Below are 18487 nucleotides of genomic sequence, written 5' to 3' on the forward strand. Positions count from 1 at the left end.
TTAGATTATTCGACTCATCCCACAGGAGGGGTAAGTAAAAAATACTGAGATAAACGCGAATTCCTATTCGCAGAATATTCTAACAATTCTTCTATCAAGAAGACGAAACGGAAGGCGTGGGCCAAAAAGCGGGATATAAAAACGAGAATTTTTTCGTGGAACGACACATTTACGTTTCGCTCAAGCTACTCTCACTACTAGCCTAATTATTACACTTACACAAGTCTTCGAGTGCATGAGCGAAGTGCCATCAGAGATTTTGTCTTCAGATACGTTCTTAAATAGAGACAAAGATTCAGTTTAGATTCAGAACCAGAAGTTAAAGTTAATATAGGAGTCAAAGTGGCCCTAAGAAAAGGGTAAAAATCCAAGAATTTTTTATAACAAAAACTCGTTCTCTACATTGGTTTTAATTGTTCATTCTTTTTCAGTGGACAACATGGAACAAAATTCGCAGGCCGAAGCAAACCGTGCGCAGAATCGGCGAAATATGAGGAACCAGCAAATAAGGAACGGGGCAAATTTGGCTCGGGCTGCGGCAGAGCTAGCTTTAAGGGACCAGATCCGCGACCACATCCATGACCAGATTCGCGACCAGATCCGCGACATGCATGATTATATCGACCACAACAATAATAATATCGACAACAATAATAATAACAATAACAATAATAATAATTTAATAGACTAAACATACAATACAACTTTCCTTCCTTGAACTCCTACGAATCCTCTCTCCTCCTCCTTTTTCGTCAGAACCATCACGGATTCTGTTCGAGATAATAGCGATTTAGCTGACGAAAGCAGTCACAACTCAATTTATATCGATCGCGGAGGCCAAGCCCGCTCTCGATATGCACACATGTCAATCAATATAAAACATTTGAAAAACTTGGACGTTCATAAAAATACGATGTTTATGTCAGATTTGCTACCGACGCGTATCTCACCGCGACTGAATTCACTTTGCTCGAGAATTCTAAATATTAATAATTCGCTAACGTTATTTTCGATTATCTATTTATTTGTGATTGTAACGTGTAGAGTTTAAAGAATATAATAAAGTCTTCTTTCGTGTAAATTGTGTCCTCGCACGTTCGATTTCTCGGATTCGCTCGCCGTGTTCCGCGCCCGTGACTGAACTTAGCATCAGATTCCCTCTTCCTCTTCTTCACCCGATTCCTCCAGGTCCACCGATCAGTCAAAAAATTAAAAGTTAATAAATTTTAATTTATTGTTAGCTTACAAGGGACATTCGGACATTCGAAAATTCAAAAAATCTTAAACTTTGCATAATTATGGAGTAATAGGTCCTAATAACGAGACGACTTTTTGTTAGTGCTGAAAAGCGGTTTTAGGGGTGAAAACAACCTCTTAAAGAAATTGGTTTTTACATTCCGAAGCGAATATCATCGAAACGAAAAGAATTATGAAAAAATTGTTTAAATAAAAATGTTGTGTGTGTGTGTGTGTATTGTATATACAGGGTGTCCCATTTTAAAAAACGCACCTCGATAATTCTTCAACGAAGCATTTTCAGCAAAAATGTTTCAGACAAAAGTTGTATGGTTTCGAGGGGGACATAAGATGGTGTCATTAATTTGACCTTGAATAGTTGCTTGAAGGTCACGTAAAGGTTATCTTCAATTTTTTAAATGAAACTACCATATTTTTTTATATAAATCGATTCCTCACAATATTCTGCATAAAAAGTTATAAGGATAGGATGGCCAAAAAGTGAATAGTTTACGAGATATGTTATACTTTAGTGTTTGACATAATTTTACATAAACTATCAAATACATGGAACATGATTCGGCTGATCAAGGCAAGATCGGGACATGATCCGGCTGGTCAAGGAAGATCAGAACATGATCCGGCTGGTCAAGGCAATATCGGGACATGATCCGGCTGGTCAAGGCAAGATCGGAACATGATCCGGCTGGTCAAGGCAAGATCGGGACATGATCTGGCCGGTTAAGGCAAGATCGGAAAAAATCCGGAAAGTTAAGGCAAGATTTTGAGAATTTTCTATCGCAATAAGTGTTCGAAAATTCCTCCTTCATTCTGAATACATAATTGAATTCTACGTTCGAAATTTCGAGCAGTTTCCAGAAGGACATTCCTAGGAATAGAATTGCAACAGTTTCTTATACGGTCTATCATATTGTCTCTAGTTGTATGGTTGTAGGTACTTCTGCGTAAACCACATTTTTATAAATCCCCATAGGAAAAAAAATCGGGACTTGTCAGATCCGGAGATCTTGGGCACCATTCAACACGTTCTTTAAGTCCAATAAACTTACGTGGGAAGAGACGGTGTAGAAACTGTCGGACTCTGAGACTCCTGTGAGGTGGTGTGCCATCATGTTGGAACCACATGTGTTGTCTTGTCACCAGGTCTACATCCTCCAAGAGGACTGGTAATTCATGTTCAACGAAATGCAAGTAGTTCGCTGAGTTAACGTTTCCGTAAAAAAAGAAGGAACCAATTAAGTATCCATTTACAATACCACACCACACTAAAAGACTCCAGCGATGTTGGTGATCAACTGGACGGTGCCAATGTGGGTTATCGTGGAATCAATAATAACTGTTGTGTCGGTTCAGTTGGCCTGTACTATGGAAAGTAGCTTCATCTGAGAACATAACAAACCTAAAAAATTGTTGATCCTGCCGCAACATAGCCTGGGCCCAATTACAAAATTCAAGTCTTCGACGAAAATCATTAGGTGTTAGTGCCTGAGTCAATGTTATGTGATATGGATGGAATGTATGCAAGGCCAAAAATCTCTGAGATGTGCTTTTTGGAATACCAAATTGTTTTTCAATACCTCGTAATGAAATATGTGGATTTAAATGCACCACAGCTAACACAAGAAGGACTCGGGAGTCATCGCGCTCAGGGACATTGATACGACGTCGTTGTCTTCTTACATTAGGACGCTGTATTTCACGTCTTTCGATATCGGCAATCACTCAATCATTAGGATGATGTCTATCAGGAAAACGATCATGATACATTCGAGCTGCTGCACGGTAATTGCGGCGTCATTCTCCAAAAACTAAGAGAATATCAACAATTTCGTTCCTTGTGTAGTCTGACATTGCTGAAGCTACAAAATAAGCGAAGAATTTTTTCTAAGTTCAATTTTCACTGAATTTTTAATTGAATGTCACTCTCTCATTCTCTCTCTTTCTGAACGCTACTGACTTCTCACGCATTCTCTCTCCCCCTTTCCCACGGCCGTGACCCACAAATCACGGGCTATTTCGCTGAGGTAACTAGGCTAATCAAGGAGCAACACATCAATCATCGTGCGCACATGTCGCCTCGAAAAGGATCTCGCTATCATCGTCTCAGTACTTCGTTTCCGGTTACCACGAGCAGTTCTCTCTCGGCTAAACGTGAACATAAGTAAGCGAACGGACAAACGGTGAAATCAGAAAACTCTAAGACGGACAGTACGCACACCCCGGACTCTCTCTATCTTAAAGGAACAATTATCGGATCTCTCATTTGTGACAACGGACTACGACAAGTGCACCTCATCAAACAATACAAGTGCGGCGTGATACTCGGTGAGGCCATTGCCGGTCCCGTTGATTGGCACGTGGTTTTCAATAATCATCGGACTTCTCAATTCACTACTTGTGATTTATTATACTAAATACATTTTACTTTTAGTTTCTATTCTTACAGTTATTATTTTGTAGTACATTGGCAGAAGGCCAGTATTATTTTTACCGTAAATTATAATGATAATAAATTAGACTTATATTTTTTTGAGTGAAACATCGCCTTTAATTTTGTGGTTTCTGCACATATCTCCGCCTCACTCCTAACACCAGACTATTCACCGGACTCTGATTCAAACATTTTATGGTCCTTCGAGCCGGATTTATTGTGAGTGCAGTGCGGATTCGGGCGTTCTCTCAGTCAGTGACGACGAACATTAGTTTCGGTGCCACGTGTTACCGGCAAATCGTCAGGAACATTCCAGACTCATAGTGCGCTCTCTCTCTCTCATTCTCTGCCTTCGGTCTCGCTCCGCAGCTCGGGCACGTTCGTCGGTGCTCGGACACTTCGTGCCCGAGACACTCGGTCGTCTCGATAACAGCTGACGTCGCGCGGTACTCTTCTCTCTCGCTCGCGCTACGCAACGACTCGCAGTGACACTCAACCTCGCCTACGCCGTCGGAGAGTGATACGGCGTACTCGCGCTCGGTACTCTCAATCGATATTATACAGTCTCATCTCGGTGCTTCTCTCGGAACGGAATCTTCTCAACATTGTGACCACTCAAGGAATCAACCCGAGCTTTCATCATGTCGAATCTGGAGGCCAAAATCTCGTACAAATGAACCGATTTAATTACATTCGGTCGGTCGCTCTCGAGTGCAAAGAAGCTGCCTTTGCCACCTTGCAATTACAAGTCCTCAAGGTCAAGCTCGACCTTCTCGACAGCAATTGGCAAAAATTCGAGGCGTCTCACGAACGACTCTCGGACTCGAAGGTCGACACTCTCCTCGACCATGACTACTTCAAAAGGGGCATTTTTGACCAATGTCTGCAACTCTATGCGAAAGCAAAGGCGGAGCTCCTCATCCATATTGAAGAAAAGAACAAGGTCAATCCACTCTCCGGTTCTCAACTCGCAAACCTCACCATCGGCAACCAAGCATCAACTCGCTGTCACCTTCCGGAAATCTCTCTTCCTAACTTCTCAAGGCTCATTCAGACAGGACGCGTCAAGCGTCAAGCAGCGAGCAGCAACCAATAAGCGAGGCAATATTTTTTACGCCATTGCTAATATTACCTCGCTTATTGGTTGTTGAATGGTTGCTGCTCGCTGTTTGACGCTTGACGCGTCCTGTCTGAATGAACCTTCAGGCGACTTCTCAGCATGGCGGCCATTCCATGATCTGTTAGCCTCATTAGTCGGATGGAATCCGGACCTATCCAATGTCGAAAAAATGCATTATCTCCGGACCTCTCTCACTGGTGAAGCGGCACAGCTCATCTCAAATTTGCCTCTCTCGGACGACTCGTTTGCTTCAGCCTGGGATATTCTAGTCTCACGGTACGAGAACAAACGTCTGCTCATCTCTGCTCAACTGGATCGGTTTTTTCGCATCAACACGATAACTCAACGCTCGGCAAAGGACCTCAATTCGCTTCTCAATACTACCACGGAGACCCTCAATGCGCTGAGTTCTCTTGGAGCGCCGACTCAACACTGGGATTGCGACCGCAGGCTGATCGCAGCACGGACGAGCCCGTTCCAGAGCCAGAACCAACTCCAGGAACCTCCACACAGGGAGTCAAGTAAGAATAAGGAGAAAAAACTTGACAGCGCGAAGTATCTGTAATAAATGAAATTTGAGAATCGAAAGGCAAACAATTAGTAATAAGTTTTGTTTTTATATAATTAGACCTGAGAAAGAAACATTATTTTAATGATTGAGATTACTTCGTACTAACCATGTTATATACAGGGTTTGTCAAAAGTATGGAAACCCCTAAATAATTTTTGTAAAAATGAAAATATCAAAAAACGGTAAAACACGTATTTTGATTTATCAAAAAAGCTACCCTATGACATGGATACCGATCATCCCCCACCCCCTGGTACGCAGGGAAAGAGGGGGGTTGAAAATTTTAAATTGGATTAAGGGTCGAGTGGGGGCTTGTTTGAAAGGTCTTTTCATAACAAACACACCCTTAAAACTTTAAGTCGCTAGGACCCCCTCATTCAAAATGGCGGCCGTTCAAATTTCGAATGAATGTTATCCAGAATCAACTGCGTGGAAGTGGCATGAATTTGATCCCTTGTGTATGTGTGCGCGCGCGTGTGGCTAAACAAGTGTGAATGTGTACATAGTGGTGATAGGTTGCAGAACAGACGATTGAAAACTGTTATCTCTCTTTAATGATTCAAAACCTTTTACTCCGTGTTTTAAAATAAATTTTACTCAGTGTGTTAAAGTAAATGCTGAAAGTGGCTGCCATTTACTTCCTGACAATATGCCAATCTTTGATAGAATGCAGAAATGGCACTACGATTCGTCTCAAAAGGTATCAAATCTATTTCATCCCTTATTCGCTGTATCAATTCTTGGATGCTTTCAGGTTTTGTTTTGTAAACCTTACTCTTCAGGTATCCCCATAGATAATAATCAAGAGGAGTTAGATCTGGTGTCCGATCTGGTAGCCGAGCTACTCAAAATTAGTTGTTCTCGCGGCTACTTAAAATCAGTTGTTCTCACGGCTACTCAAAATCAGTTGTTCTCACGGCTACTCAAAATCAGTTGTTCTCACGGCTACTCAAAATCAGTTGTTCTCGCGGCTACTCAAAATCAGTTGTTCTCACGGCTACTCAAAATCAGTTGTTTTCACAGATTTTAGGCAGATTAAAAATTAAACGTTTTAAAAATGGCTGGCGAATTGTCGGAACGTGAAAGAATCACTATCCTCATGATGCGTGGATGGGGTGACAACGAGCGATCGTACGCTGCTGTCGCTCGATTATTTAATGAGACGTATCCGAATCGTCGAATTAATAAGTCCACTGTCTTAAAAACAATAGAACGTTTTAGAGAAACTGGTAGCGTAAAAAATCGCCCTAAATCAGGGAGACCATCGTCTGCCACTAACGAAGAAAAACAACTTGATGTTATGCAGACATTTATTGAAGATCCCAATTCTACTATTAACACAGCCGCTCAAATTCACGATATTGCTCCCAAGTCCGTTTGGAGAATTTTAAAGAATAACAAGTTCTATCCATACAAATTACAATATGTTCAAGAATTGCAAGACGGAGATCTGGAGCGTCGTATAGGTTTTTGTGAAAGAATGATGGCACTAATAGATGTCCGGCCCATCTTCCCTTATCAAATTGTTTTTACAGACGAGGCAACTTTCACGTTAACGGGAGAAGTTAATAATCAAAATTTTCGTTCATGGTCAGATGAGAATCCGAATTGAGTACGGGAAACTCACACACAATATCCACAAAAAATTAATGTATGGTGTGGAATAATAGATGGCTACTTAATAGGGCCGTTTTTTTTAAAGAAAATCTGAACGCTCAAAGATATGAGAGATTACTTGTAGATCAAATAATTCCAGCCATACGAAATATTTTTCCAAATAATTTTGAAGAAATATGGTTTCAGCATGATGGAGCTCCTGCTCATTTTGGTTTACGGCCACGTCAAATTTTAAATGAGACTTTTCCATTACGATGGATAGGAAGAAGGAACAGAAATGAGGGAGGAGAGGATTGGCCACCTCGGTCACCAGATCTAACTCCTTTTGATTATTATCTATGGGGATACCTGAAGAGTAAGGTTTACAAAACAAAACCTGAAAGCATCCAAGAATTGATACAGCGAATAAGGGATGAAATAGATTTGATACCTTTTGAGACGAATCGTAGTGCCATTTCTGCATTCTATCAAAGATTGGCATATTGTCAGGAAGTAAATGGCAGCCACTTTCAGCATTTACTTTAACTGAGTAAAATTTATTTTGAAACACGGAGTAAAAGGTTTTGAATCATTAAAGAGAGATAACAGTTTTCAATCGTCTGTTCTGCAACCTATCATCACTATGTACACATTCACACTTGTTTAGCCACACGCGCGCGCACACACACACACACACACACACACACACACACACACAAGGGATCAAATTCATGCCACTTCCACGCAGTTGATCCTGGATAACACTAAGTGCATGAAATTTCGAAATTTGAACGGCCCCCATTTTGAATGAGGGGGTCGTAGCGACTTAAAGTTTTAAGGGTGTGTTTGTTATGAAAAGACCTTTCAAACAAGCCCCCACTCGACCCTTAATCCAATTTAAAATTTTCAACCCCTCTCTTACCCCCGCGTACCAGAAGGTGGGGGATGATCGGTATCCATGTTATAGGGTAGCTTTTTTGATAAATCAAAATACTTGTTTTACCGTTTTTTGATATTTTCTTTTTTACAAAAATTATTTAGGGGTTTCCACACTTTTGACAAACCCTGTATATTGTTTTTATCCTATTAAAACTGAGAAAGAAATATTATTTTAACGTTTAAACCATTTGGTACTAACCATAATATATATATATACAATTAAATTAAACTAATTACATTTAATTACAATTATTTAACTTAACTAAATTGATTCAACTTAATTATATTGATTGATAAAAGATATTTTATTTTGATTAGCCAATAATAATTTATTTTGTTTATTCACATCAATTGGTAGATGCGACATTATTAGAATAGTATTGGATGTAAGAAAATAGAGTTTAAGAATATTATTAAACTTAGAGCGATAAGTTATATTAAAATTAATATAAGTGATTATAACCTAGTCAAATAAATTGGAAAACAAATAAAAACATAAAATAAACTAGCAATAAAAATAAACAGTTTGACAAAGATATTAGAATCAGTAACTAGAGACACAACGAAATAACGAAACGATCATTTTATTCATTCAATTTCATTTCGTATACCGCGACAGAGCTAAATACATGTTTATTTTGATTAGCCAACAATAATGCATTTTTATTTATTTACATCAATTGGCAGATGTTACCATATTATTCATTGAATCGCATTTCTTATATAGCGACAAAGCTAAATACATATTTATTTTGATTACGCGAGGGCGATTAATAATTTCGTTGATATCATATGACTATTTATTTTATTATCGGGACATGCATAAAAATATGTTAAGTTTGTGTAAAGCATGTAAAAGAATGCATTCCAATTGTTTTATATTAATTTAGGTTAGGATTGGTCGGAGCGCGAGTAGAAAGGGTAAACGAAAGACTACCAAAGCGGCGGCGAGCACCGAACCGCTGATTGGCCAGAGGTCAACCAGAAGGGGTAAACGAGAGTATACCGAAGCGGCGGCGAGCGCCGATGCGCTGATTGGTCGGAGACCAAGTAGAGGGGCAAGCGAAAGTCTACCGAGGCAGCAACGCGCTGATTGGCCGAAGCAGACTTAGTGGGGCGCTAGGGTATAAGAACCGGCGTTCCGAGGACTCGAGAGATCTTTCGTCGGAAACTCTCATGGAGGGAACACGTACTCGAGCGAGAAACAATCGGGCGTGATACGACGTAATCTCAGCGCGCTTGAACAAGTCGAGACACGAATACGCGATCGCGAAAATAACAAAGCGAGTGGCGAGTGTTAATGACTGCGTGCTTAATTGGCATAATCGTGAACCGCGAGAAACCGCGAAAGCATTGTGACGCGATTTTGCTGGTAGCGATAATTTGTTACCTAAAAATAAAGGAAAATATATAGTGACTATTCAAGTGACGTGTAATAAATATTATTGCACTTACCCAATTACGAAGTATCCTATCCCAAGGAGATATCCTCGTAATTCTTGAGAGTCCAGCTGGTTGGTGAGTCTGGGCCCAAGTCCTGTCCAAGGCGTTGTTCACATCCACGGGTGTCCAGCGGTGACCTGTAACAAAAAGAAGAAGAGGGATTAATATCACTGAAGGGGAATTTGGAGAAAAGAGGGATTCCTACCGGAATTATCACTAGTCGCTATCCATCCACCAAAATCTTGGTATTCAAAGGCTAAAATACCTGGCGACCTTGACATATGGCGAAAGCGCTGCAACCTGGAGATCGGTAAGCTCTGCTTTAATAAACTAAGCGTGATCTGTCCGGTCACAGAATCACCTACTAGTTCATCTCGTTGTGCAACGGCTCGACTCAGCGACACGTGAAGCATGGGAGGTAAAGTTAGGTTTCTCCACAGATTCACCATCATACAAGGACCTCAGATCGTTTCTCACCGGACGAGCTAGAGCTTTGGAAAGCATCGAGATTGGAGCACCGGGAACATCGACATCGGTCTCACCCTCGGCGGTTCCGAAACCTAGTCACAAAACAGTCCCGGCCAAAGCCCTCGTGTCCACCGCCTCCTCATCCAGAACTTCGAATACCTCAGGCTGCGCACTCTGTTCGGAGCCGCATTACATTGTGACGTGTCCGCGATTCAGGGACATGTCAGCTCACCTCAGACGGAACATTGTCATCGACAAACGGCTGTGCTTCAGTTGCTTAGGGAGACACAACGCGACCTCATGCAAGAATGAGAAGCGGAACGGGAATGCGGAAACAAGCATCACACGATGATACATCAGGAAGGTCCTCGGCACATCTCAACTCCACTTCATGGTGCCAAATCATCATCCAACACGGCGGCTACTCAGACCTCAGGCCCTACCTTGCGACCGACAGGCGCTCACAGCTCGAATATTCCCGTTTCAGCAGCAGAGCCGAGATCTGGATTTTCCAAGGAGTGAAGCCAAGGTACCTGTAAATAAAAAGAGAGAAATGTATATAGTTAATTATAAGTCTATTTAAAATAATAGTTATAAAGTTTAAAAGGAAAAAAGAATTATAATTAAAATTATAATTGGAAAAGGAATAAAAATTTAAATAAAGTTAAAATGTAAAATAATATAAATATTTAAAGGTAGATCGAAATAGACTTAAGTTTTAAAAAGATAGAATTTTGAATAAAAGAATAAGTTGTTTTTATTTTGGTTAGCAAACTTTAGGTTTGATAAGATTCTAATTATAGAATGCGCAAGAGCAAAAGTTAATTTAAATAATAAGAGCGCAAAAGGAATAATTGAGTTTGATTTAGAATCAAAAGGAAAGATAAATCCTAGAATTATTTTGAGTTGAAACATTAATTATAATATACGCACGAAAGAGCGTACGAACAGAGGTTTGTAATATAATTAATAATAACCTTTTAATAATTAGAATAAGTTTGTAACGTTGGAAAAAAATGGAATATATGAAAACAAAATAAAAAGAAAAGAATTAGAGAACGATCCGTATGATCAGTGCGAGGTCAATAAACGAAAGTTGACGAATCGTTATAAAACTCTAATGACGTAACCTTATAAATATTTGAGACACATTCCAATCATTAATTCAGTTAGGAAATTATTTTGAGTTAACGTAATGCAAAATCAATCATAAACAGGTGTTGAAAAATAAAGACACTGATTGAAAATTATTTTATAATTTAAAACAAGCAGACAGATGCTATTTATTTTTAGTTTTATTAGAATTATTAATTGACGTTATTTTTAGTTGTGAAAAATAATCACGGTATGTAGTCAATTAACAATATTAATTTATCAGCATTATGTTCAAGGAATGAATGATTGAAGTGTGTAAATACATAAATATGGATGTACAGTTAGTTTTAAGTATTGTAATATACGCGAAGCGTCCGCTAAGGACGCGAAAAGGGAAATGATGTGATTGGCTAGCGCGAGCGTGGTGGGGATGACTAGGTGACTACCCAGCGGCGAGCGCGGACCATAACGAGAGGCCCGACGCGCTATTGGCGCTGAACGACAGCCAGCGCGGAGGACACGGATTGGCCGGCGACCCAGTAGTGGGGAGACGTACTATAAGAAGCGGCGATCCGAAGACTCGAGAGCTTTAGACTCACCAACTCCTGGCGCGTAAAGATCGCTCGGCGATGAGAGCTTTAGTCTCACCGAATCCCGACGCGTAAGGATCGCTCGGCGATGGGGGCTTCCGCTCACACCCTCGTACCGCGTAGAAAAAACACGTTCAAACTCGTTGACGCGAACGCGACAAAACTTGTAACGAAACGTGACGTGATATTAGTGCGAGAATTGTAACCGCGTTATTACCTGCCATAGTAAAACAGCGCGAGTTAATTTAATTGAGATTCCCTGTAATAAATCATAATTTCATTAAATATATATAACGTATTAGTGACAATAAAAATCAAGTGTTACTTACCTGTGATACTTACCCAATCCAAATCGGTTGAGTTGACCATCCTTGTGAATGGTTGTCCTGTCGATGATTCCGGATCCTACGGGCGGTGCATCGATGTCCAACGGCGACCTGAAACAGAAAAAGAAGGAAGTCTAAATCGAGGAAATAGGGAAATTGGCCCGAAGAAGGATCTTTGGCCAAAGTTGTCCATCGTTACTTACCAAACAACCAAACCTTGGTATTTCCACTGGTTAAAATACCTGGCGACCGATGAAACCTGGCGAAAGCGTTGCAACCTGGCGACTGGTGAGTGATATGTATCACGCGTTACTCTCTAAAGACCGGTCACAACCTCACCGAGCAAAAGCAGCGCTTCATCCACTTCGGAGTGACTCATTTCAGCGGACATATCACGCTCACATTCTCATCACATTACCCGGCCGGTTATACTGCTCGCCACTTGCCAGGCTCTCATCATAACACCCTGCGGAGATTTTCATAAGGTACGGATGCTCATCGATCCAGGATCTGAACATCTTCATTTCTAGGCGACTGGCCAATCGGCTTAGACTCACCAGACAACACGCCTCCATTCCCATAACCGGTATCGGCGGATCTCACACTAAGTTAACTCGAGGCTCGGTCTCTTTGACGTTGCAGTCGGGAGGGTCCCGTTAGCGCACGATGCGATAGCGCACAGCCCGATAGCACACGTCGAAATTAAAATAATTCCCGATAGCCCACATCCCTTTAGCACACGTCCCGATAGCACACCAAATAAATGGCGCACTATCCCGATAGCGCACCAATTAATATGCACATTTGCCCGATAGCACACAAGAAAATGAAACATAGTCCCGATAGCGCACGAAATGTTCGAAGCATTATCCCGATAACGCACGCACGTTTCTTTCCCGATAGCGCACGAGGAGCGCTAAAGAGACGTGTGCTAACGAGAAAAGACGCGTTTATTTCCCGATAGCGCACGCACGTTTCTTTCCCGATAGCGCACGAGGTGCGCTACTGGGACGTGTGCTAACGAGAAATGACGCGTTTATTTCCCGATAGCGCACGCACGTTTCTTTCCCGATAGCGCACGAGGTGCGCTAATGGGACGTGTGCTAAAGAGAAAAGACGCGTTTATTTCCCGATAGCGCACGAGGTGCGCTAATGGAACGTGTGCTAAAGAGAAAAGACGCGTTTCTTTCATGACAGCGCACGAGGTGCGCTAAAGGGACGTGTGCTAACGAAAAGAAAAACGTTCATTTCCCGATAGCGCACGCACGTTTCTTTCCCGATAGCGCACGAGGTGCGCTACAGGGACGTGTGCTAAAGAGAAATGACGCGTTTCTTTTCCGATAGCGCACGCACGTTTCTTTCCCGATAGCGCACGAGGTACGCTAATGAGACGTTTGCTAAAGAGAAATGACACGTTTATTTCCCGATAGCGCACGCACGTTTCTTTCCCGATAGCGCACGAGGTGCGCTACAGGGACGTGTGCTAAAGAGAAATGACGCGTTTCTTTCCCGATAGCGCACGAGGTGCGCTACATGGACGTGTGCTAAAGAGAAAGGACGCGTTTCTTTCCCGATAGCGCACGCACGTTTCTTTCCGGATAGCGCACGAGGTACGCTAATGATACGTTTGCTAAAGAGAAATTACACGTTTCTTTCCCGATAGCGCACGCACGTTTCTTTCCCGATAGCGCACGAGGTACGCTAATGAGACGTTTGCTAAAGAGAAATTACACGCTTATTTCCCGATAGCGCACGCACGTTTATTTCCCGATAGCGCACGAGGTGCGCTAATGGGACGTGTGCTAAAGAGAAATGACGTGTTTATTTCCCGATAGCGCACGCACGTTTATTTCCCGATAGCGCACGAGGTGCGCTACTGGGACGTGTGCTAACGAGCAAAAAAACGTTTATTTCCCGATAGCGCACGAGGTGCGCTACAGAAACTTGTGTTTGTGTGAATAGACGCGTTTTTTACACTTTGTAGAGGAATAAATATGTATCGCTAAAATAAGTATTTGTAAAAATTATATAAAAAAATTTACACACACACACACACACACACATATATATATATATATATATATATATGTTTGTCAATTGACGTTTTTGAGGACATTGAAAAACCTAACCATTTCTCTGCATACGTATAAGCAGCATCGCTTTCTGATGTATACATTACAATTTGTTTTTTCATTACTTTGATTTTTAGCTATTGTACAACAAATTATTGCTTTCGAGGACTTCGCAAATGTATATACAAATAATTTATATATAATGGTGTTTTCGAGGACATTTATATATAAACGGTCTACTTATCAAATTATTGCTTTCGAGGACTTCGCAAATGTATATACAAATAATTTATATATAATAGTGTTTTCGAGGACATTTACATATAAACGGTCTATTTTTCTAATATTAGATTACTTTTTTCTATTTACTCACTCTTCTTGTATATGACTAATGAGATGAATTATCGAACAGCTCAATATTATAATAAGAGACACTGCTAAGTATTATCGCCGATCTCTGCGCAAATATTAAGCACACTGCGAGAAAAAGTATCTTATTGTAACGTGGTACTACATAGGAGTGAATATTAGAAAAATAGACCGTTTATATGTAAATGTCCTCGAAAACACTATTATATATAAATTATTTGTATATGTACATTTGTGACAGTTTAAATAAAGTTTATATAACAATAATTAATCAGCTTTACGCAAGTTGTAACATATAATTTTAAAAAATATAAATATAAATCATAATGTAAATGTAAATATAAATTTTAATATAAATTATAATATAAATTTAAATTATATTGGAATTACTGATATATCTGGATATGTAAGATAGTACATAATATATACATCAGTGTAAAATTAATTAAAGTAATATCGCAATGCAGATGATACATTACTGCATTCTGTACATAAATCTTTTGACTATTTTACAGCTCGCGTATACGCAAACACATGCAAGCAAGTACACTTATATATATAAGTAGTTAAAAACATAAATGTTTTATGTCTTCTGCAATGATATAAAGAAGCACATTGATCCTTCTTCAATAAACACAGCAATTAAATTAGTCACAGTTGGTTATTCCATAACATTTCACAAGATTCTGAAAGCGGAGACAATAATAATGAACTCTCGCTTAACAAAATCTCATGGTTTGTAAATGGATTCTTTTTCGATGCTTGATGACAGACTTGCTCTGCAATTACTACCGATGCATAGGAAACATCAATTTTTTTATATCTGAAATAGGCATTTAATAATTTTAATACAAAACATAATATTTAAAAATGTCATATATAGAATAACTTTAACAGAAATACTATCAAGTCTCTTACCATATACATACCTTACCACACTTTATTAAACAGGAAATCATCTTAAGAATACTGAAGCAGTGGCTTGCGTTAGAAATGATATTTTTCACAGCATTGATGCAGATATTGCACAAAACATCATCATTTGCTGTACAGCAAAGCTGATTTACAACTGAAAATAAAAAATATAGTTTACTTATATTGGAATATTGTTAGAAATATATCAATTAACTGCAAAACTGTTTCATTGAGAGGTATTTAAAGTATAGTAAATAATACTCACTAACAATTATAATATTTCCAATTGCTTAAATAAGAATTTATTCCAGACCATAAATATAATAAATTTAACTTCCTCTGATACATACTCTAAACACGTACACTAAACATAAATTACGACACACGGTGACATTACGACAGGTTAGGAAATCTGTCATAACAAGGATGCGTTCAGAAATCTTACTCCGGGTTAAAGAATTATTTTTTAACCCGGAGTAGGATTTCTGAACACACCCCTTGTTATGACAGATCTCCTAATCTTTCGTAATATCATTGCGTTTCGTACCTTATCAAAGTGTTTAGAGTACGTATCAGAGGAAGTTAAATTTATTATAATAATCGTCTGAAATACATTTTTTTTAGCAAAAATGAGAAACGTCATAATTTTCAGTGAATATTATTTACTGTATTTAAATACTTTTCCATAAAACAAGATTGTATTTAAGTGATATATTTCTAACAATATTCCAATATAAGTAAGCTATATTTTTTATTTTCAATTGTAGATCAGCTTTGTTCTACAGCAAATGATGGTGTTTTATGCAATACTTCATCAATGCTGTGAAAAATATCATTTATGACGCAAGTTGCTACTTCAGTATTCTTAAGGTGATTTGCTGTTTAATAAAATGTGATAGGATATGTATACGGTATGAGACCTGATATCATTTCTGTAAAAGTTATTATATATATGATATTTCTAAATATTATGCTGTGTATTAAAATTATGAAATGTCTATATCAGATATAAAAGAATTGACATATCCTATGCATCGGTAGTAATTGCAGAGCAGGCCTGTCATCAAGCATCGAAATAGAATCCATTTACAAACCATGAGATTTTGTTAAGCGAGAGTTCATTATTATTGTCTCCGCTTTCAGAATCTTGTGAAATGTTATGGAATAATCAACTGTGATTAATTTAGCATAATATTTAAGAATGTCATATATAGAATAACTTTTGCAGAAATGATATCAGGTCTTATACATACCTTATCACATTTTATGAAACAGCAAATCATCTTAAGAATATTGAAGCAGCGACTTGTTATAAATGATATTTTTCACAGCATTGATGAAGTATTGCACAAAACACTTCTATTTGCTGTAGGGCAAAGCTGATGTACAACCAAAATTAAAAAATATAATTTATTTATTGAAATATTGTTAGAAATATCAATTAATTGCACTCTTGTTTCATTGAGAGCTATGTATTTAAAGTATGTACAGTAAATTAGAACCTGTAAATTATGACGCTTCTAATTTCTGCTAAAAAAAATTTACTTTAGACGATTATTATAATAAATTTAACTTTCTTTAATATGTACTTTATTCACACCTTCATAAATTACAAAACGCAGATATTATGAAAGGTTAGGAAATCAGTCATAACAAGGGGTGCGTTCAGAAATCCTGCTCCGGATTAAAGAGTAATCCTTAATTTGCAAAATTCACAATAATCATGTAATAAGCAAAATTGTCTCGGTGCAAGAGAAGCGGTAGACCGTATGATTCGAGCGGCAAGCGACAAAAGACACACGTAACATATGATACCGCGCCGAAAAAGTATTATCGCTTTATATCTTGATTTATGATACTAAACTGTTTTATAATCAGCGTGGAGCCCTTTATCATTTGCAACTTGCAGACGTATTTATTTCAACTTTAACATGTAGTTTTAGTAGCATAAATCGTGCGTGCATGATCGTATTCGTCGTTCTCTCTAATAAATCTTGAATGGAATCATTGTAAATATACAATGCTGCATATATGCATATGCAAAGGGTCTACCGCTTTTCATGCGCCGAGATAATGTTTGCTTATTTAATAATTAATGTGAATTTTGTAAATTGAATAGAGGATCATTCTATTCAGAGAGTTTAGCATGTAGTTTAACGTGCGGTAGATCGCACGCTTTGAGCGGCGAGCTATAAAAGACACGCGACATATGATACCGCATTGAAAAAGTATTACTACTTTGTTTTTTCAGCGATATGAAAATGATGCGAAAATTATGACGATGTCGCGTGTCGCGTGTATGACACCCTGCATTTATACATATACAAAATTATATATTTACAATGATTCCATTCAAGATTTATTAGAGAGAACGGTTAATATTACGCTCATGCACGCACAATTTATGATACTAAATTGTTTTATAATCAGTGTGGAACACTATCATTTACAACCTGCCGACGTATTTATTTCAACGTTAACACATATAGTTTAACATTAACATTACCTAATTTAACATGAAATGTATCACAATCCGGCGTGCGCGTAAGAGAGAGAGAGAGAGAGAGAGAGAGAGAGAGAGAGAGAGAGAGAGAGAGAGAGAGAGAGAGAGAGAGAGAGAGAGAAGCAGATAAAGATATATGTATGTACATATAATTTAATCATATGATATTTTCTGATTCATGCGTATAAAGCGACAGAAAATCTATAAAATGCGTGACGTGAATTATAGTTTTTCTGTCGCTTCTTCCTACGCATTATGCGTGAATCAGGAAGAATCATATGATTAATTTACATATATACATATATCTCTCTTCGTTTTTCTATTTCTCTCTTTCTCTCTCTCCCTCTCTCCCTCTCTTTCACGCGCATGCCGAATTGTGATAGATTTCATGTTAAATTAGGCAGCGTTAATGTTAGACTACATGTTAACGTTGAAATGAATACTTCGCCAAGTTGCAAATGATAAAGGTCTCCACGCTGTTTATAAAACAATCTAGTAGCATAAATCGTGCGTGCATGATCGCATTCGTCGTTCTCTCTAATAAATCTTGAATGGAATTATTGTAAATATACAATGTTGTATATATAATATGCAGGGTGTCCTATACGCGACACGAGACATCGTCATCATTTTCGCATCATTTTCATATCGCCGAAAAAACAAAGCGATAATACTTTTTCGGCGCGGTATCATATATGTCGCGTGTGTCTTTTGTCGCTCGCCGCTTAAACCGTACGGTCTACCGCTTCTCATGCGCCGAGATAATAGTACTCTGCGTTGATACCACTGCTT

The 18487-nt window shown here is 38.8% G+C and overlaps 1 protein-coding gene across 1 annotated transcript; it reads left to right on the top strand.

The window, feature by feature from the left end:
- Positions 1-6436: 6436 nt before the first annotated feature.
- LOC145940206 (uncharacterized) lies at positions 6437-6991 on the top strand. The gene has a single exon (XM_083045120.1). It carries the CDS (start codon positions 6437-6439, stop codon positions 6989-6991), a length of 555 nt encoding a protein of 184 aa, XP_082901246.1.
- Positions 6992-18487: the final 11496 nt, after the last annotated feature.

The sequence above is a fragment of the Prenolepis imparis genome, unplaced genomic scaffold (assembly GCF_030444845.1).
Source record: "Prenolepis imparis isolate NDT839.2.m4 unplaced genomic scaffold, iyPreImpa1.0 SCAF_9, whole genome shotgun sequence".
Lineage (NCBI taxonomy): Eukaryota > Metazoa > Arthropoda > Insecta > Hymenoptera > Formicidae > Prenolepis > Prenolepis imparis.

What these genes read in the sequence shown, in the direction of transcription:
- LOC145940206 (XM_083045120.1), top strand. Translation starts at nt 6,437, where the DNA reads ATGGCTGGCGAATTGTCGGAACGTGAAAGAATCACTATCCTCATGATG.